This window comes from Canis lupus, chromosome 9 (genome assembly GCF_011100685.1).
Source record: "Canis lupus familiaris isolate Mischka breed German Shepherd chromosome 9, alternate assembly UU_Cfam_GSD_1.0, whole genome shotgun sequence".
Taxonomy (NCBI): domain Eukaryota; kingdom Metazoa; phylum Chordata; class Mammalia; order Carnivora; family Canidae; genus Canis; species Canis lupus.
The window spans coordinates 48,189,176-48,209,594 of NC_049230.1; the positions used below are offsets into that span (position 1 = coordinate 48,189,176).

Sequence of the window (20,419 nt, forward strand, 5' to 3'; positions counted from 1 at the left end):
CGTGGTTGGTTTCTTCCATGTCACTTGGTTCATCGGGAGTGGCCTTGGCCTAGGGACTGCTGTCCAATGTGGCTGTTTCAAGCAGGTGCTGCAGCTGGTAGCTGTTTCCTGATTGGGCTATGCCCCTGTACTGTGTGTTAGAGACACCCCTCCACCCCCAGGTCTGTGCTCGTGAAAGGCTCTGGATGGAGCTTGGAAGGTGGCTGTAAGGGTCCTAAAGTTGCACATGTGATGGCTCTCCCCTTTGCTCACATCACTGCCATGTCCCCTGGTATGGACACTGTCAGGAAGGTACTATAGGATCCATAGGCTGTTTCCCCTATTTGTTTCCTTTGTCCCTTCTCTGATACCAGCCCCTGGTTTTCTCCTCTGATGGTCCCAATCTCTTGATCTTTGTAGCCATACATCTGAGAGTATGTTTAACATTCAGATGGTGAAAATTAGGGGCTTGTTTGGAGTGTGCTATGTGGAGCTGCTTGACTTTTTTTTAAGATTGTTTTAAAAGATTTTATTCATTTATTTGAGAAAGCGTGAATGAGGAGGAGCGGCAGAAGGGGAAGCTGACTCCCTGCTGAGCAGGGAGCTCAACATCAGGATTGATCCCAGGACTCTGAGGTGATGACCTGAGTCGAAGGCAGAAGCTTCACCAACTGAGCCACCCAGGCGTCCCTTGACTTAGACTTTTTTCTTTTAAGTTTTTGGTTTTGTTTTGTTTTTTTAAATGTAATCTGTACACCCAGTGTGGGTCTGAAACTCATAACCCCCCCCCCCCAAAAAACAAAAAAAAGAAACTCATAACCCTGAGATCAAGAGTTGCATACTCTAGCAACTGAGCCAGCCATTTCAGAAAGTCCTGTTGCTTCCTGACCCTTTTCTGTTGCTCGGTATTTTTAGCCAAAGTCCTACTGCTAAACCACAGGTGAGTCCCCAGGTATCTACATAGATTTCAGTGTCACCATGTCCAGTTACCTGTGGCTATCATAACAAAATGTCATGAAATAGATGGCTTAAAACAACAATGTGTCATCCCACTGTGGAGGTCAGAAGTCCCAAATCAAGGTGTTGGCAGGACTCCGCTTTCTCTGAAGACACAGGGAAAGGTGTGTGTGTTCCAGGCCTCTCCTAGTTTCTGGCAGTTTCAGGTGTCCCTTGCCTTGTGGATGCATAATACCAATCCTCTGCTTTTACATTCTCTTCCTTATGTGGGTCTGTCCCGCATAGGGAACAGATCACCCCTTCCTAAAGATCCCAGTCACATATTGGACTAGGGCTCACCCTACAGACCTCATTTTAACTGGATTGCCTCTGTAAAGACCCTGTTTCCAAATGTCACATTCAGTGGTGCTGTAGGACAGGACTCCAGCATATCTTTTTGGAGAGACAAATTAACCCATCCTTAATTAACCATGTCCAAAACTTGCCTTCCCCAAACCTATTCTGTAGAGTATGTTAATTTTCTTGAATGGCAGCAACATCTACTCGAAGTCTCCCAAATCAGACTGTGGCTATGCCAGGTGTCCTCCCTTCCCTTTGGGCCCAGATGCTGACCCTGCAGAGGGTCCACCTTCCTGCCCACTACCCCAGCCGGCGAGAATCAGGCGCCCCCGGCTGTCCCTGGCTCCTTTCTCTGCTGTCCTGGCGGGCGGGTCTTTGCGTCCCTGGAGCAGCCGGCAGCCCTCTAGGATGGACATGAGGGACAGGGCAGCATGGCCCAGCCCCTTGGGGGCCAGCCTCCGACCAGGCTCCCTGAACCTCTGGGTCCTTTGCTCACCCTTACTTACATGCCCTGTTTCTCTCCTCCTAAGAGCCCAGCTTTTGTGCGATTTCCTTTGGACACTCTGCTGTCCCCCCCCCCAGATACTCGCGTCTCCCTGGAGGGCCGGATGTGCGCGCTGGTGCCGGGACCCGTAGGGGGCGCCCGAGCCTAGCCCGATGCGTGGCCACGGCGGCCGGAAGTCCCGCCCCGGCGTCCCGGAAAGGAGGGAGGCGACGGCGGAAGTAAAATACTGGACCGCTTGGAGCTCAGCGCTCTTCTCCTTGCCGCTCCGAACGCAATCCCCGCTCTCACCGCGGACCTCAGCCCCCACCCCAGCCGCGACACCCCCCCGCTCTCACCGCGGACCCCAGACCCCACCCCGGCCGCGACCCGCCCCCCGCTTTCACCGCGGACCCCAGACCCCACCCCGACCGTGACCTCCCCCGCCCCCGCTCTCACCGCCGACCCCAGCCCCCACCCCGGCCGCGACCCCCTCCGCTCTCACCGCGGACCCCAGCCCCCACCCCGGCCGCGACACTCCCCACCCCGCTCTCACCGCCGACCCCAGCCCCCACCCCGGCCGCGACACCCCCCCCCGCTCTCACCGCGGACCTCAGCCCCCACCCCGACCGCGACCCCCTCCGCTCTCACCGCGGACCCCAGCCCCCACCCCAACCGCGACCTCCCCCGCCCCCGCTCTCACCGCGGACCCCAGCCCGGACCGCGACCCCCCCCCCGCCGCTCTCACCGCCGATCTCAGCCCCCACCCGGACCGCGACCCCCGCTCTCACCGCGGACCCCAGCTCCCACACCGACCCTACTCTCACCGCCGACCTCAGCCCCCACCCCGACCCCCGCTTTCAACCTGGCCTCTCCACCCCGCCTTCGCCGCCCTGTCTCCGCTGCGTCTGCGTCTGACACCTGGGTGACGGGAAGTCGCGTCCGGCTGCTGCAGGCGGTGGACACGGAGTACACCGCGGACTCGGTGGAGTGGTGCCCGCTGGAAGGCTGCAGGCACTTGCTGGCCTGCGGCACCTACCAGCTGCAGAAGCCGGGGGACCAGGCCGCCGACCCTGAGAGCAAGGTGCGCGGTGCCCTCCTGGCCTCAGGCCGCTGTCTAGGTCTGCGCTCCCCACGTTGCTTCTTGTGTAGGAGAGGTCCCAGGAGGCAGAGCCGACCACAAATGTCTGGCCTGCGGTGGGGAAGGCTGGAAGAGAAAAGTCTGTAGAGTCACACAGGAGATGCAGATGTGACATTGGCCTTGTGGCCAGAGGGGGCGTTAGAATGGGCACTTTTTTTTCTTTCTTTCTTTCTTTTTTTTTTTTTTTTTTTTTTTTTTTATTGTAAGTAAGCTCTACACCTAAAATGGGGCTGGAACTCACAGCCCTGAAATCAAGAGTTGTATCCTCCACCAACTGAGCCAGCCAGGCACGCAAAGTGGGCATCTTGAAAGCCCCCTGTGTGCAGGTGTGGCTCTAAGTTTATGGATGAAGCCTAGAGCAAAGAGGAAATGGGAATTTGAAGGAGCCATACCTAATCTCTTGAAGGCGTCTGTTCAGATCCAAACCAGGACACTTTTAAGAATAACTGGCACTCCAGCAACAGGTCCTAAGCCAGGACCTTTCCAGGGCAGATGAGTCCTGTTAGCCCTCTTAGAAGGAGCATTCTAGAGGGACCTGGCTGGCTCAGTGGGTAGAGCATGCGATGCCTGATCTCAAGGTCATAAATTCAAGCCCCACATTGGGTATAGAGATTAGTTAAATAAAACTTTTTTTTTTTTAAAGGCATTTTATGGGCAGCCCGGGTGGCTCAGTGGTTTGGTGCCACCTTCAGCCCAGGTGTGATCCTGGAGATCCGGGATCGAGTCCCACATTGGGCCCCCTGCGTGGAGCCTGCTTCTCCCTCTGCCTCTGCCTTGTCTGTGCCTCTCTCTCTGTGTCTCTCATGAATAAATAAAGTCTTTTAAAAAAAATAAAAATAAAAAGGCATTTTATGCTGAGTCCAGCAGAGTTTGCCTTCTTACACATTAATTGTATACGAGACAAGAGACATTTCTCCAACTTAGAGATCAGAGGTGCTGCTTCCAGGCAGAGTTCCAGTCTTTTTTTTTTTTTTTTTTTTAAGATTTTATTTATTCCAGGGAGAGAGCAAATGAGCAGGGGGAGGTGCAGAGGGAGAAGGAGAAGCAGACTCCCCACCGAGCAGGGAGCCCGATGCGGGGCTCCATCCCAGGACTCTGGGATCATGATCTGAGCCACCCAGGTGCCCCCAGAGTTCTACAATCTTGGCACAGCTTTTCTTTCCCTTGATTCCTTTCCCCATCCTTTGGGTTTCTCAGTATCTTTTAGGGTAATCAGAATACATCTGTATCTTTTTAGAGTGCACCTGACCTTGATGAGCCTCAGATCCGTTTAGGTCGTCTCTACTTGTATAGTTTTAGTGAGGACAGCACTGCTTCCCCCCTGCTTGAGATCCAAAGGAGGGACACTTCTGCAATCCTGGACCTGAAATGGTATAACATTGATAACAATTCCTCTTCTCTGAAATTTGTCACGAGTGTATGTTCATTTAATCAGGGGAGGCTGATGCCTGTCAGCATTCAATAGGATGGAGAAATGTCTGAACTTTTTCATTTCTTTATTGTCCTGCCCACCTGTTGGCACTCGGAGGTAGACTTGAACTCCTTTCGTTTGCCAGTTTCCAAGGCCTAGGGTTGGTATCAGTCTGAGATTTGATGCTGGTTTTCTGATTCATAAGCTGGGGAATCTTGGGACAGAATTGTAGGCTACAACCTGGTTTGGGTTTGAAAAAACATTTTTTTTAAGATTTTACTTATTCATGAAACACAAAGAGAGAGAGAGGCAGGCAGAGGGAGAAGCAGGCTCCATTCAGGGAGCCCAATTCAGGACTTGATCCCAGGACCCCAGGATCACACCCTGAGCCGAAGGCAGACACTTAACTGCTGAGTTAAGTGCTGAGTCATCCAGGCGTCCTGATAGAGCTGAAAAAAAATTTTTTTTTTTTTTTTTAAGATTTCGTTTATTTATTTACTAGAGACACAGGCAGAGGGAGAAGCAGGCTCCATGCAGGGAACCTGATGCAGGACTGGATCCCGGGACTCCAGGATCACACCCTGGGCCGAAGGCAGGGGCTAAACCGCTGAGCCACCCAGGGATCCCTTAGAGCCGAAATTTAAATAATAAGTTACTGAGGTTCATAATGCTCTCCTGTTTTCCGGGCATATCCTGTGTTCTGACTGGCGTATGAATTCTTTCCTCAGGTGCCACATCCCGGTGGCCGGCCATGCCCTCTTGGGTGTGGCAAATGCTGGTGGGTCCATTGAACTGCTCCGCTTGGTGGGATCTGAGGTCAGTAAGTAAAGCCAGGAGTTGTGGGAGGTGGAAGGCATCTGAATGGAGAGGATTTGGGCATGAGGTTTTGCTGCTGCAAACCTTTTTGTAGCATGGTTCTGTTCAATGGCAAACTTTATCAGAACACATTCTAGTCTAGCATGCAGTCTATTTTACGTTATTGGGTCTGCATCTAACTCTAAGAAGACGTCACCTTTTGTGTCAACAGGGGAAGGGCTAGTGGCAGGGTATTCATTCACCTGTCCATGGACCAGCATTCTTAGGTTGATGATGCTGGGGCCCAGAATAGCAATGAATTTCCTATGTGAAAGTGGTATTTGTCACCCATAATTAGGAAGGCATATGTTTCCCATATGGCTTTCTCAGAGCATTTGGTATTGATCAGTACCACACATTTGCAAAATGACTACATCTGATTGTTGGAGGATCAAGAGAACAGGGAAGTGAGTAAACAGCCCACAAGACCAAGCCCTGACTCAGTGGGAGGGACACACCCTAGCATAGGTGTGCAAGTGAGGCTGGAGCAGGTCTGCTTGCTGTTGGAGTTACAGCAGCTGAGGGCTGTGCATAAAGGGCCTTGCTGCCCGGTCTCAGGAATAAGGGAGGAAATACTTTGGGAAAGACTATGGGCCCCTGAACCAGATTCTGGCAGGAGCAGAGAACCCCGGGAATGGACTCTGAGGAAGCAGCCTGCTGGGAGCCTTTTGAGAGAGTTAAGCCCTGTTCAGGTTGCCAGGGTAATAAAAAAACTTACCTAATCTTAGAAAAGAGAAATGTTTAATGGCTAGTTGTGGCTTCTGAAAAGGAAACTAAAGGAAAGATCCTGTTGTAGCTGTCCCTGAAGACAGTGTGTCCCAACATCCCTTGAGGTCCGGAGGGGTGGGGAGTGTGTGCCCGTGGTGCTTCCTGGAGCCCATGTAGGTGGCAGGACTGTGCTGGGAGTGCATGGACAGTGAGGGGGTCTGAAAAGCAGAGAGACCGGTTTCCCCTGAAGCCACATGTGTGGGAAAGTCCTCCTGTGAGTGTGTGAGCTCCTGGAGAGCAGGGGCAGGCCCCCAGTGCCTCCCGTTCTGCGGTGAATGAAGGGCTAACACACTTGTTCATCTAGCAGTAGATGAGGGAGTGATGGCCCCTGAGGAGTTGTCGTCTTTCCAGGTTTCTGGGCTGTTTTCCTTTCCCTGTTGCCCCTTTCTCCCCCCACTGAAACCTTCCCCCCTGGGACCCTTCCCCCACTGGAACCCCTCACCTGGACCTCTTCCCCCCACTGGAACCCTCCACCCTGGGACCTTCCCCCCACTGGTACCATCCCCCCCAACCTGGACCTCTCCCCACCCACTGGAACCCTCCCCCATCTGGACCTCTCCCCCACACTGGAACTCTCCCCTACCTGGACCTCTCCCCGCCCACACACTGGAACCCTCTCCCCACTGGAAGCCTCCCCCCACTAGAACTCTCTTCCTACTAGACCGCTTACACGCTGGAGCTGGTTTCCTGCTTTGCCCTGGAGAGGCAGTGCCTGGCCTTGTCTCTGGATTGGTCCACCAGGAAAACTGAATGGTAAGGGTTGGTGTTGGTGAGCAACCCCAAGTCTCTCCTCTGAGGATGCAAGAGAGGGTTGAAACCTTGTACCAGCCTTGATGGCGGCTTCCCAGAACTGGGAATATCACTACCAGTCCTAATGTAGAAAGAAAACGTTCCAACCTTTCAGATAAAAGGGATGATGTTTTCATCAGGAGAGCTGACACTGGTTTATTTTGACAAGCTAAGTGGTAGTTTTTGGTTTCTGCCAGATGCCAAAACTCCTTCACAGGCACGTCCACATACCAGGTCCGTGGAGAACTTCTCCCATGACAGGTCTCGGGTGTCACCAGTCAGGAACCAGAAGAGGGTGATGAGTGGGGTCAGTGAATACATTCAGCCGGCTTACTCTATTGGTTCCCTGTGTCTAGGGCCAGTGACCAGCCCTTGAAAATCATTAGCAGCGACTCCAAGGGGCAACTCCACCTGCTAGAGGTGAATGAGGCGGGGACCAGGCTGCAGGATTTGGCCTCATGGCATGCCCATCAGTTCGAGGCCTGGATTGCTGCTTTCAATTACTGGCAGACAGAAATAGTTTATTCAGGTAGGTATTTCTCCCCATGGGGGAGGGAGGGAGTGGGCAAGCATGGCACATGGTGAGGCCGTGACTCCGGACGTGTTGGCATCTTGAAGACCCTTTGTGGAGACAACTGTAGTTGCTATTCATTACTTAGCTGTCCCTTAGAAAGTGAAGTGCACTTGGCTGCAGGCTTGGGGTCTTGGATACCCCAACCCCTGTGTTGGAGTAGCAGGAGCCCTGCCTCCTGCCACTCTTGGTATCTGATCCCTTGCTCCAGCTGTGAGAAATCCAGAGTTCCCACATTTTTCACTGCTATTTCTAGGCCCAATGTTGACTTTGTCATGTTGGATTTCCAGTTTGTCTCCTCTTTTTTTTTTTTAAAGATTGATTGATTCATGAGAGACAGAGAGAGATAGAGAGACATAGGCAGAGGGAGAAGCAGGCTCCATGCAGGGAGCCTGATGTGGGACTCGATCCTGGGTCTCCAGAATCACGCCCTGGGCAGAAGGCAGGCGCTAAACCGCTGAGCCACCCAGGCATCCCCCAATCTCCCTTTTTGGATAGTTTACCTTCCTGAAGAAAAGCCCAAGAGATGGGGGATCCCTGGGTGGCTCAGTGGTTTAGCGCCTGCCTTTGGCCCAAGGTTCGATCCTGGAGTCCCAGGATCAAGTCCCACATTGGGCTCCCGGCATGGAGCCTGCTTCTCCCTCCTCTGGTGTCTCTGCGCCCCTCTCTCTCTCTCTCTCTCTCTCTCTCTCATAAATAAATAACATAACGGGCCCAGCTTTTTCCACCCTGTTAGGACTCTGCTCCAGAAGCATCACCACCTGTCACTCCCACGGCTGCTCCTCCTGTCTGTGCACAATGTGGCCCTCATGGTCAGTCTGGGGCATGATCCTGGAGACCTGGGATCGAGTCCCATGTTGGGCTCCCTGCATGGAGCCTGCTTCTCCCTCTGCCTGTGTCTGTGCCCCTCTCTCTGTATCTCCATGAATAAATAAATAAATAAATCAATCAATCAATCAATCAATCAATCAATCAATCTTTTAAAAAAAAAAAAAAAGGTCGCAGGGCCTTGCAGACCACAGGAAGGGCTTTGGGTTTTGCTTGGAATGAAACAGGAGCACTAGCAGGATATGAGCAGAGAGAGGGATGACATTTTCTGACTTGTGGAAATAGACTGTGAGGAGGTCAGGGCAGAGCCTGGAGGCCTGCATGCAGGTGGTGGCAAGATGGCCTCAGATCACTCTGGAAGCAGTGCACAGGAGGGAAAAGTGGTAGGACTTGGGATATATGTGTGCAGGTGGGTCAGGATCATCAGGACATCCTGGTGCACAAATGTGGGTGTGAGACAGAGGAGAGACCGGTGTGTAAAGACTACAACCAGGCAGCCTGGGTGGCTCAGCGGTTTAGCACTGCCTTCAGCCCAGGGCATGATCCTGGAGACCTGGGATCGAGTCCCATGTCGGGCTTCCTGCATGGAGCCTGCTTCTCCCTCTGCCTGTGTACTCTACCTCTGTTTCTCATGAATAAATAAATAAAATCTTTAAAAAGAAAAAAAGGCCACGACCAACTTCCTCTGTGCATCTGCCATGGAATGGCAGCTGATACCAAGGCTCACCTGCAGGCATCACACCCAGTGCGCTGGCTCTGCTGGTTGACTTGTCCTGTTTGTAGTATGCTCGGTAAGTATCTGTGGGATGGGCAGGTAGTTGAATAAAAGGTAGATAGGGGGTATGGGTAGGTGGGCATATGGAAGACTAGGTGGATGGATGGATGGATGGATGGATGGATGGATGGATGGATGGAGAGGTCACACTTAGGTGGAGAGGTTGTTCTTTTGCTTCTTTTCATCCTCCCTGTTTTTCAGCCTTGCTCCCTTCCTTCAGGATACCCACCAGCATCCTATACCTTATGGTTGCTTTTCTTCAAAGACTGCTTGTGGACTAGGGGGCCAGCTTCCCCTTTCTTCCCATTTTTTCAGTTCCCTAAGACAAGCACAAGGGTCGTTTTTACTGCAGGATTACAAAGGGTACTTCCCTTTAAAACACATGGGGGTGTGCAGAAGGTTCCAGAAACATAAGAAGTGCTCATGTTCACTGTGTCCTGCATGTAGTTCCTGTTCGGAGTTCTTTGATACGGTGACTTTGGTTTGCGACAGCCGGGAGCAATGATTGCTGGAGCCTAAAGAGAGGGCAGTTGAGCCATGTTGTAACCTGGAAATTCTTCCCCTAACCTCTTGGCTTTCCCTTTTATTCCTGTAGCCTGAGCCCCCCAGCCTTTCCTGTCTCCTCTGCAGGCACCCTCTTCTAGTCTGAAGACAGTTCCAGCACAGGGCTCTTCTGCGTGGGGCAGCCTAGAACCGCTGGGAAGTCATCACAGGGGTTTCCTCACAGGCGTAAATGCTCTCCCTGAGAAGTGGCTGCTTCCTTTATCAGTGGGCATTTCTGTCTCCACACAGGTGGAGACGATGGCCTTCTGAAGGGCTGGGACACCAGGACACCCGGCACATCTGTGTTCACTAGCGACAGGTAAATTATCTAGGGACCAAACCTCCTGTCCCTTCCCTGTGGACTTTGCACTGGAGATGTGCCCCTGTGGAGGTGCTTGCTCAGCCCATGCACTTTTGCCTGTAGACACTCCATGGGTGTGTGCAGCATCCAGAGCAGTCCCCATCGTGAGAACATCTTGGCTACGGGAAGGTGAGTCCCTTAGGGTTGGTTCACAGGGGTCCATCTTCTACCTGTCACTTCCTTTCCTCATGTTGACCATTGCCATGTTGTTTAATTGGACGACTCTCATACCAGAGTGTAGGTACCTGGGCTTGGGGAAAGGAGACTTTGTCCTAGAGGAATGAGTGGCGTGGGCTTCCCTGGGAGATGTCCCCTGCCACCCAGGGCCTTGGGGAATAAGTGGGTGTGGGCTTTCCTGCGTGATCACTGTGCTTGATGGGTTTCAGCTATGATGAGCACATTCTACTGTGGGACACTCGGAACATGAAGCAACCATTTGCAGACATGCCCACACAGGGCGGAGTGTGGAGGCTCAAGTGGCACCCCTTCCACCACCACCTGCTCCTGGCAGCCTGTATGCACAGTGGTTTTAGGATCTTCAACTGCCAAAAGGCAATAGGTGGGTAGGGGCCCCACGCAGCCAGGCCTGGGGTGGGGGGTGCCTGGCTTCCTGCCCCATTGTTCTACCAGGCCCTTCCCCCAGGCACCACACCTTCCTAGGTTCACACCCTCGGTCTCAGCAAGGCGGGTGTCTGGGCCAGCTCCCAGCCTCAGTCTCCAGCACTCTGCTCCTTAGCCACTGTTCTTACATAACGGGCCCAGCTGTTTTCCGCCCTGTTAGGACTCTGCTCCAGAAGCATCACCACCTGTCACTCCCACGGCTGCCCCTCCTGTCTGTGCACAATGTGGCCCTCATGGTCCCATGTTCCCAGCATGCCACAGCCCTCTGCTCACATTCTCTGGGCATTGCCTGGCAGTGGTCAGACTCTGCCATGCCTGAGCTACACGAGGGGATGGGGGGCAAGAGCAGCCCTGGGGGTTGCACTTTAAGTGCTACAGTGGGTTCATGGCATTGCCAGGGAAACCATGGCCTTTCTCTAGCCAGTAATTCTTTATTGTCAGAACTTTCTCAGAGCACCTGCGGGGCTGAGTTGGTGAAGTGTCTGCCTTCAGCTCAGGTCATGATCCTGGGGTCCTGGGATCAAGTCCCACATCAGGTTGCCTGCTCAACGGGGAGTCAGCTTCTCCCTCTGCCTCTGCTGCTCCCCTTGCTTAACACTCTTCCTCTGTCAAATAAATATAAACAGGTAAAGTCTTTTAAAAAAAAAAAAAAGAATCTTTTCACATAATTTTTCTCTTTTCTCAAGCCCCCAGTGCCCCCTTCCCCTCCTCATTCTTGGTTCGTGATTCCCCCTCCCTCCTTGTCCACACAAAGAAGTGGTTAGAGACACCAGCTCACCAGCACCTCACCAGCACTGTTCTGAAGGCCTGTCTCTGCGGAGCTGGGCTAAGCTCCAGGGCTTCCTGTTCTGCCTTCCGTCCCCCGTCTGTCCCGCATCCATTCTGCTAGTTACACCAACATGCTGTTCTCATTGAAAACCATGTGAGGGCTTCTTTTTTAATGTGGGTATTTACAGTGATCAGTTTCCCTCTGAGCACTACTTTCCCTGGATCCCACCAATTTTGAGAGATGGTAGGTTTTCATTCATCTCAAAGCACTTTCTAATTTCCCTTGTGATTTTTTTCTTTGACTCATTAGTTATTTATGAGGTTGTTGTTTAATTCTACATTTTTGTGACTGTCCTAAATTTATTTATTTATTTTTTAGATTTATTGATTGATTGACTCATTGATGAGAGACGCAGAGAGAGAGGCAGAGACACAGGCAGAGGGAGAAGCAGGCTCCCTCAGGGGAGCCCGATGTGGGACTTGATGCCAGGACCCCAGGATCATGCTCTGAGCAGAAGGCAGACGCTCAGTCACTGAGCCACCTAGGCGTCCTCCTAAATTTCTGTTACTGATTTCTATTTTTATTCTTTTGTGGATTCTTTTAAGTTTATTGAGAATTGTTTTGTGTTTGTGGTTGGGTCTCAGCAGTCTATGTGCTCTTCAGAAGAGTGTGCTCTGTGGCCGTGGGCGGAGTGCTCTGCAGATTCTGTTCAAGTGTTCTGTTGATTTTCTGGCTGATTGTTCATTATTTTTTTATTTAAAAAATTTTTTTAAGTAATCTCTACACCAACATGGGGCTGAAACCCACAACCCTGAGGTCAAGAGTCACCTGCTACCTGAGCCAGCCAGGTGCCCCTGGTGGCTCTTTATTTTTATTATTTATTTAAACATTGTTTTGTTTTTTTTTTTTACTTATTTGAGAGGGAGGGAGACAGTGTGTGGGCATGCATGCACATAGTGAGGGGAGGGGCAGAGGAGAGGGAGAGAGAGAGTGTGTGGGCACGCATGCACATAGGGGAGGGGCAGAGGAGAGGAAGAGAGAATCTCAAGCAGACTCCTTTTGAACAGGGTGCTGGACATGGGGCTCCATCTTACCCCCCAAGATCATGATCTGAGCTGAAACCAAGAGTTGACACTCCACTGACTAAGCCGCCCAGGTGCCCACACTGGTTGTTCATTATTGGAAGTGGGATAGTGAAGTCTTAAACTGTCATGGTTGAATTACGCATTTCCTCCCTCATTCCTATTCATTTGTGCTCATGTGTTTTGGGGCTTTGTTGTTAGGTGTATGTTTATGATTGCAATTTTGTATGTTGTGAGGATCCCTCCTCTTTCTAGTAACCGTGTGTGTTGGAGTCTATTCTCTCTTAGGGTTGCTGTCTGCATGGTGGTACATCTTCACTGTCTTTGGCTTTCAGTCTGCTCATAGCTTGGAGTATGAAGTGTGTCTCCTGCACTGGTTGTGGATTGTTGTCAGCATTTTGACATTCTGCCTTCCTTAGTGTGCTTCATCAAGAGGCCCATGATGCCACTTTGTCTCTTTCCTGCTGATAAGGTTAATTTGGTCACCTGGTTAAGGTCTCCTCTGGGTTTCTTCACTATAAAAATATTTTTTTCCTGTTTAATTAATAATAATTAGTCTGTGGTTAGAGTGGTTGAGCCTTTGTTTTCATCAGACTTCACTCAACCCATTGATTCTTGCCTGAATCAAATTACCATAATTGCAAACTGGTGGTTTTCTATTATTTTTTTAAGATTTGTTTATTTGAGAGAGAGTGTGCATGGGTGCATGCAGGGAGGAGGGGCAGAGAGAGAGAGAGGGAGAGTCTTCAGCAGACTCTGTGCTGAGTGTGGAGCCAAGCGGGGGCTTAGTCCCACAGCCTTGAGATCACAACCTAAGCCAAAACCAAGAGTTGGGTTCTTAACCATCCAGGAGCCCCTATTATCATTTTGTCTACATTTTAAAATTAGCACTCTTTTATAAGGAAGAGCTTTAGTTTCTTCCATATATCTGTATTTTTTAACTGCCTGTCTAGATGCATGAATTTTTGTTACTCAGTGGGCCATAATGTGTTACTGTCATTTACTCATTATGTTTACTTTGTCCTAGAGTTTTCCCACGAAGCCCCCTGAAGCCGTCTCCTGTGTCCTGTTCACGTGTCCCCACTGATTTTTGAGTACTTCTTCGATTTTTGGCCACCAGGCCGTCCAGCTGGTGACAGTTTCCTAAGTTCACATCCCCAGCTCACCGGCCACTAGTTTTCTGTGGCTGCTCTTGCTATCCTTGGCCTTGCCCTGGCCCCTAGTACTTCAGGTGTGGAAACATCTTGTCATTTCTTTTTCTGGTCAAATGTTGCTTTCAAACCTTCCACAGCTGGACTTCCTTCCAGTCCTGCCCTCCAGCCTCAAAGTTGCCATAGCAACTCACCATAAGGAAAACTGCTTAAACTCTTTGGTGACTCCTTTCCAAGCTCAAACCCAGACTTTATGGAGCATGCAGAACTCTGCAGGATTTTGACCCTCCAGACATGTCACAACTCCCTGATGGCATTTCAGCCCTGGTCACGTTTGTGGCTGCCCAGTGGTGTCCTGTTCTCTACTTTACATATGGTTGTTCTCTGTTTCTCATGCATCCCTGTCTCTCCCAGCTGGCTAATTCCTTTGTCCTTGGCTTTGAAGTCTTAACTCAGAGACTTTTGCCAAGTCCTCTCCAACTTGGAAAGGCACCCTGGCCCATGTGCTTCTGTAGCCAGACTGATTCATCTGAGGCACGCACATGCACTCACTACAAGATGAAGGTGTGTTTTCTTCTCATCTGTCTACTTCTTGAGGATTCCTTTGTGTGATACACGCAACACTCGTTGCTGACAAATGAGTGGCTGCTTTTAGCAGTCTCCCTTTGAGAGTAAGCAGGGCCTCTTGTTTGGGGGTGATAAGATCAACCCTGGGTAACATTGAATCTCCTGTGTTCTCTCACTCCAGACGAGAAGCAGGAAGCCTGCACAGTCTCTGTGTCCCACACGTTGTCCAACTCATTGGTGTATGGAGCTGACTGGTCCTGGCTCTACTTTGGCAACCTGTCCCAAACCCACCAGTCATACCACTTAGGGTCCTCTCCCTGCAACAACTCAGGAGCCAGGGCAGCACATCTCTGTAGCATGAAGGCTGTATACCAGTCACCAGCACCCTCTCTTCATCATTTAGCAGAGGATGTTGAAGAGGATCACTCCAAACTGAGAACTCTTCTCCAGCCACTCACAGAGGATATGGTAAAGAGTGGCACCCGGCTGCATACTGCAGGGGCCAAGTTCTGTGACCGTGACCTCTATCTGGAAGCAGTGAACTCGGATGCTGACCTCCTCGCTACTTGCTCCTTTTATGATCATGTTCTTCACCTCTGGAAGTGGGAGAACAGCTGAGCTAGGGAAGAAGTTGGTTGATTGAAGTCATAAAGACCATTTCCACAGATAAACCCAAGTGCGACTTTGGTGAAGTGCCCTCAGATCATCTCGTTGAGTTTTCCTGTATTCCACAGGTGACTAGAGGGTTTGGTGCACCTCAGGGGCTCTACGGTGTCAACGGTCAAAGAAGCTCTTGGCTTCTCTGAAATAAACCTTAACCAAGTGGTGACTCTGCCTGAGAGCAAGAATTGCTAGCTGTTGTGGGAGGGAAGGGTCTTGGTTCCCAACTCAAACTTGTGTCTTGTGGGAGTTGGACATTCAGTTCTTCATACTTTTTTTAAGTAAAACTAAATGAAAGTCTGCTTTTCATAAAGCTACCTAACAGTTTTATATGAACATTTAAAAAGATCACCTCATTACAGCATGGTAAGTACTTGTATTAGCCTCCTGTGAGAATAAGCAAAGGGAAACGTGTGCGCCATTGAGCGGCCTTAGCGTGTCATAAACTTGAAATACATTGGATCAGTGTGGTAGATTTATCCCACTTACCCCTTGTGGCTTTAGTATCCTTAGGGGCTTCCAAAGCCTAGACACAGAGTAGCTCCAACACAACTTGAGTTTGTGACTCCTCTGACTGCCAAACTTCATTCTGTGTTTCTGGAAAGCACAGTAGTAGGAGTGTAGGCCAGCGTGGAATTTGTCAAATGAGTAGATACAAATATAAACAGGCGTTCTGAGTCAGGAAACACCTTTTTAAAAAGATTTTGAGAAAGAGCACAGGGATGCAAGCACAAGGGGGCAGGGGTGGAGGTATAGTGGGAGAAGCAGGCTCCCAGCAGGAAATCTGGAGGCAGAATCATGGCCTGAGCTGAAGGCAGATGCTTCACCCAGGGAGCCACCTGGTGCCCCAGAAAACACATTTTTTTTTTTTTTTGCTTTATTTCTAATGAAAGTATGTCAGAACATGTAAGAAATTACTCTGATAAAATGATGGATTCCTAGCTAATGCATTTATTTCAGTAGAAGAATTTGGACCCATCTGTAGGGTTGAAGGTATTTAACACAAGGATCAATGAAATGTTGGGCAGAACACAAGAGGCCCGAGGGACTCTGCACTGAATGGGTGAAGCCAAAGGGGAAAGAGGCTAGATTACTGGAGGTGCGCCCGCCAGAGCCGTTGCTTTTGACCCCATGAATATGCTCCTTTGACTCCGGGTGATGGACGGTGGGGTGTGAACCGCCTTCCCTGTGCCGCAGACGCTGTGGGCGGGGAACGACGGCTTCCAGGTCCCCGGGCCGGCCCTGCTGCACGCTTCCATCCCGCCGGGGTCAGCCCCGGGGACCCCTAGCGCGGGAAGTTCTTGGGGTACAGCTGGAAGAGCTTGCCTTCCTGGGTGGGCTCGAAGCCGTACTTTTCCAGCTGCTGTGGGTCGAAGGCGCCGTCCCTGAAGTCCTTCTCGATGGCAGGTGCCACCGCCTCCCGGAACAGCTGCTTGGCCGTCAGGGGCTGGTCTGTGCCCGCCGGGACGCGGTAGTTCACGTACGGCTTGAGCCGGAAGCCGGTCAGCTCGGGCACCACCAGCTCCGGGACCATCTCCTTGACCAGCACGAACTTCCCGTCGCGGCCGTGGACGCCGGTGCCCTTGGCGCCGCGGCCCTTGTAGAAGGTGCGCGGGCCCCGCTTGCTGGTCCACCTGCTCATGCGGTCGGCGCCCCGCACCAGGCAGCGAGCCGCCTCGCTCAGGAGGCCCATGCTGAGCCGCGCCCAGGGGACCGCTGTCCCGAGCCGCTCACGCGCACGGCCGCCAGCCGCCCCGCCCTGCGCTTCCGGCGCCCTTGGCGGCTTCCGGCGGCCCGCGCGGCTTCCGCGCAGCAGCAAGAGCAGCTCCGATTGGCTGGCTGCGTCCAATGCACAGCCTCGGCCTTGCGAGGGGGCGGGACCTCCGGGCCCCAGCCAATGCACCGGGAGGCGCGGCGCCGGCCGGGCGGTGGAGGCAGTGACGGGAGCGCGGGCGTCGGGAGCGCGCGGTCCCGGTGAGTCGCCGCAGAGCGCCCCCCGATGGCCACGCCCGGGGCCTGGCCCTGTGAGGAAGGGTAGCCCGCGGCGCCCCCAAGCCGTGCAGGACGCGCCCTGCCCCACAGGCTTCACGGCCGGCGCTGCGTGGGGGGAGGTGCAGGTGGGGGCGGATCCGTGTCCTCTCGGCCGCCCGCACGTTAACCACGCCCCCCGCCCAGACACCGGCCCCCGCGTCCCCCAGCCCCGAGGACCCCCTGCAGTGACCCCTCCACCGGCATGGCCCCGATGCCTACCCACCCGCCGCTGCCCGGGCTCGCGGCCCCTCTGTCCGGCAGGGCTTAGGGAGGCTCCGTGAGGCGGCAAGGGGCGCGAGACCTTCCCTGGGACGCCCTGGGCCTTGGGCGCCCTTGGCCTTGGGCGGGCCCTCTCGCCGCTGCTTCCCTAAAGGTCCTGGGAGACCTGGCTCTTCCCGGTGGACCCCTCCCTAGGTCGTGCCCCTCGGGACCCGGCACGCCCACCCCGAGGGCCCCGCCACACTGGGGAGGAACCCCTGCTGCAGGCTGGAGGCTGTCGAGGCTTCAGCACAGCCCCCGCCCCCGGCCCCCCTGCAGCACCCCCCGTCCTCCCTGTGGCCAGAGGCTAGGGCATAGCTGCCCCCGCCCCCGACTCCTCCCCCCTGCAGCCCCGACCCCCACCCCCACCGCAGCCTCCTCCCTGTGGCACTCGCCCTTGACCTGCAGTTGTGGGTTCCCGGGCAGCCACGGAGCTGTCTACAGAGGGGGAAGCGGCTCTGGTGCTTCTCTTGGTGGAGAAACAGCTTTCCATCACGGTTTTTCTTTCGGTGCAAACATAATTTAACTAGAGAGGGAACCCAGGGGAGAAGGCTGCAGGCGTTGCTCTGCCCCAAGAGTGAGAGTTAGGGGAACACTTGGGGTCCTTTGAACCCTTTTCTTTTCTCCTTGACTGTTTTTTGTTTTGTTTTGTTTTGTTTTGTTTCATTTTTAGCCATGACGCAAGAGGAGGATGCCAGCCCAGAGGTATGGGGCTGGAGGGTCCCAGAGATGAATCAGAGCCTCACAATTCCCAGTTAGGGGCACTTGTGCACCAGGACAAAGGGTCTGCATTTGTTCTGTGGGCAGCTCCTTGAAGTCTGTGGAATGGAAGTGGCAGCCTGGGCCCTTCTGTCCACTTGTCAGAGTCGAGACCCTGGCCGTTGCCTCCCCTGAGGTCAGTTCCCACTGCTTCCCCTGAGGACTCCTGTTTGTTTTGACTCCGAGTCCTTTGTCACTGGAACATCTGTAGCCACATCACAAAGGCCTTTATTCCTAAAGCAGAAAAGTAAATGCATTAGAACAACCATAAAAAGCCTGATGCTCAACCATAGGAGATTGTATAACTAGGTTATGGGCCACCTGGGTGACCCTTTCCTCCAACATCCTTGCTTGTCCTCGAGGTGGTGGCTGAGCTCCAAGGGACACACCTGAATGAGGGGCAGGCTGTGAGTGCTGTCACGTTGACAGTGGTGCCACACCGTTAGGTCAGGAGAGGCTGGATGCCTCAGCTCTGCAGCAAAGCTCCCACTGCTTCCATTTGCCTGCTGGACCAACTTCAAAGGCCAGCTTTTCTGGGCCACTTACTTATCCTGTCTCGTGGTAGCATTCTGCTTTTGAGACCTTTTTCTGAATGCCCTTCCATTTCATTGGTGTCTGGTGCTCTCTCTCTCTGAGGGATCAGACAAGCTACTTTAGTCCTTGGCGCTTGTGTGGAAGGTTGAAAGGATTAACAGGTGCCCCTGCCCCATCGTGTTCTGGCTGCCTGGGGGGAGGTGTGTGGATACCAGGAAGAATGCAGGGTGGCTGCTTGTTTGGCTGGTTTTTCTTGCTCATTTTCATCTTCCTCTGGTTGAGGACTCAGCCAGCATCCTCCATATGGGTGGCCCCAGCCATGTGCCCACTCATCACCCTGCACTCACTTTCTTCTCTTCCTCCCTTCCGTGGGTCTGGGCTTCTGAAGATCCATTAACTCCTTCCCTGGGAGGTGGTCGGGGAGCAGGCATGGAACCTGTGAGCGGGTATTCAGGGTTCTCAAAATCCAGATGGCTCCTTGTTTCTCAGCCTTGCTGAGCCTAGGCTTCCACATACCCTGTGACCAGCAGCACACAGTCCTGCTGACCCGTGGCCAGCCAAACTTGCTCCTGCAGACTTGCATCTGAGGGACTGGAGAGCTGAAGGGTTGGGACTCACAGGCAATAAGGATGCCAAGGGCATTTGTGGTGACACAGCACAGCTGCCGGCCCTGCCCAACTGCCCCCATCCCGTGGTGGCTGGGGGGGGCGGATCCTTCTCTGTGTCTCCTGGACAGGCGTGCTCAGAGGAGCTCAGCACCCTGGAAGATCACTTCTTGGGGGGCTGCTAACTCCTGAACCAGTGGCTCTCTTCCTTCTGCCTGGGAAGCCAGGGCCACCCCTGTGTGGCGCTTCCTGACCACGGTGTTCTCCTCAGGATGCCTTCTGTCTGAGCACCACCCTGCAGTCCTGGGGACTGTCGCTGACAGAGCGGCATTCACAGTCCACCATGGTAACTGTCTCCAGTGCTTCCTGCCGAAGGGTTGGGGCTGGGCGGGGGGCCTGGATCCTGGCTTGTCCCAGACCTTGCAGAGTGGAGAGGGGCTCTGTGGCAGCCTTGCTGATGGACGCTCTGTCTGTCCTTGCCCAGCTGCTGGGGATTGTGATTGGAGCACTCCTAGCCCTGGCCCTCGTTGGCATCACCGTCTTTTTTGTGTATAGAAGGGTTAACCGATTCCGTGAGTATCTTGCTCCAGCTTTAAAGGGAAGGACAAGGGCTTGGGAGGGTGGGGGAGGTTGGGGGGACTTGCCCGTGTTTTGAGCTTCTGGGAGCAGGCCTCAGGCCTGTGCTGGGGACCCTGGGCCCGCGGAATTTGCGTATGTTTCCAGTTTTCTTGGCTTACATTTCTGAGCAAGACTTGGTAAGAAGAGATGTGAGTCTTGCTCCCCTTGAACCACCCTGTGCTGGCTCGGGCCAAGAGGCTGTGGGCCTTTCCCCCACGCCACGCGCTGTAGCAGGGGCAGTACAGGCTTGGTGTGTGTGCCCTGACTGCCGCCTGGTAGGGCCCATCGCCCCCATGTCCCTGCCGCGGCTCAGGAGGCGCCTCTGCTCCCCTTGCAGGACAGGTACAGCCCACTCCTCAGTACAGGTTCCGGAAGAGAGACAAAGTGATGTTTTATGGCCGGAAGATCATGAGGAAGGTTAGTAACCTGTGCTGCAGGCCCCAGTCCTATAGGCTCCCTTGGGGTGGGGTTCCCAGCTATCTGGGCTGTTAAAGGCATGTGTGTCTTAGCTAGCAACGAGAGCGAGGACAGAAGGCCCTTTGGGGAATGTCCTGGGGCCTAGAGGGTCCTGGCTTCAGTGCTGAAACTGGGGGTCCTGCCAAGATTTGGAAGCTGGAAGGCCTCACTTGTCAACCCACGTGGAGGATTGGTGGCCTGGTCCAGCCCTTTCTGGTCCCCCTGGCCCACTCCGACTCCCTGAGGGCAGGGGGATGCGACCCTTACTGTACTTGAAATAACTGCTGGCTTTTTAGAGTAGCCGTTACTTATCATGTTTCTCTGGATAAACAACTAATTCATGTTCTCCATAGCAAATTTGAAATGCCACAGGAGAAGGCATGTGAATCCTTGTGTGGGCCTCCCATTCTTCCCAGCATCAGGCTATGACATGGAGGCCCCCTGGTACCACTGACAGGGGCTGTGGTGTGGGCCTCAAGCCTGAATGCTGCCTCCTCCCAGCCTTGTGAG

The 20,419-nt window shown here is 53.2% G+C and overlaps 3 protein-coding genes across 7 annotated transcripts in view; 2 read left to right on the plus strand and 1 right to left on the minus strand.

Annotated features, from left to right (window-relative positions):
* The first annotated feature begins 5,059 nt into the window (after window positions 1-5,059).
* Window positions 5,060-14,965, plus strand: DPH7 (diphthamide biosynthesis 7). The gene is made up of 6 exons (XM_038548598.1): window positions 5,060-5,124; window positions 7,077-7,249; window positions 9,687-9,756; window positions 9,862-9,927; window positions 10,185-10,357; window positions 14,170-14,965. Exons 1-6 carry the CDS (start codon window positions 5,060-5,062, stop codon window positions 14,604-14,606), a joined length of 984 nt encoding a protein of 327 aa, XP_038404526.1. The 3' UTR covers window positions 14,607-14,965.
* A 614-nt stretch (window positions 14,966-15,579) lies between these two features.
* On the minus strand, window positions 15,580-16,424 carry MRPL41 (mitochondrial ribosomal protein L41). Its single transcript, XM_038548597.1, has one exon. It carries the CDS (start codon window positions 16,339-16,341, stop codon window positions 15,934-15,936), a length of 408 nt encoding a protein of 135 aa, XP_038404525.1. The 5' UTR covers window positions 16,342-16,424; the 3' UTR covers window positions 15,580-15,933.
* A 78-nt stretch (window positions 16,425-16,502) lies between these two features.
* Window positions 16,503-20,419, plus strand: part of PNPLA7 (patatin like phospholipase domain containing 7) — a 64,663-nt gene continuing 60,746 nt past the window's right edge. For 2 of the 5 annotated variants that reach the window (XM_038548592.1, XM_038548594.1), the window contains exons 1-5: window positions 16,503-16,622; window positions 17,611-17,642; window positions 19,107-19,181; window positions 19,320-19,407; window positions 19,791-19,870. In XM_038548592.1, the coding sequence (XP_038404520.1) occupies window positions 17,613-17,642; window positions 19,107-19,181; window positions 19,320-19,407; window positions 19,791-19,870 (273 nt within the window). In that variant the 5' untranslated portion in view covers window positions 16,503-16,622; window positions 17,611-17,612. Of the gene's footprint in view, window positions 16,623-17,610; window positions 17,643-17,671; window positions 17,833-19,106; window positions 19,182-19,319; window positions 19,408-19,790; window positions 19,871-20,419 lie in introns of those variants that run through there. The other 3 variants (XM_038548595.1, XM_038548593.1, XM_038548596.1) reach the window with 3 other exon arrangements.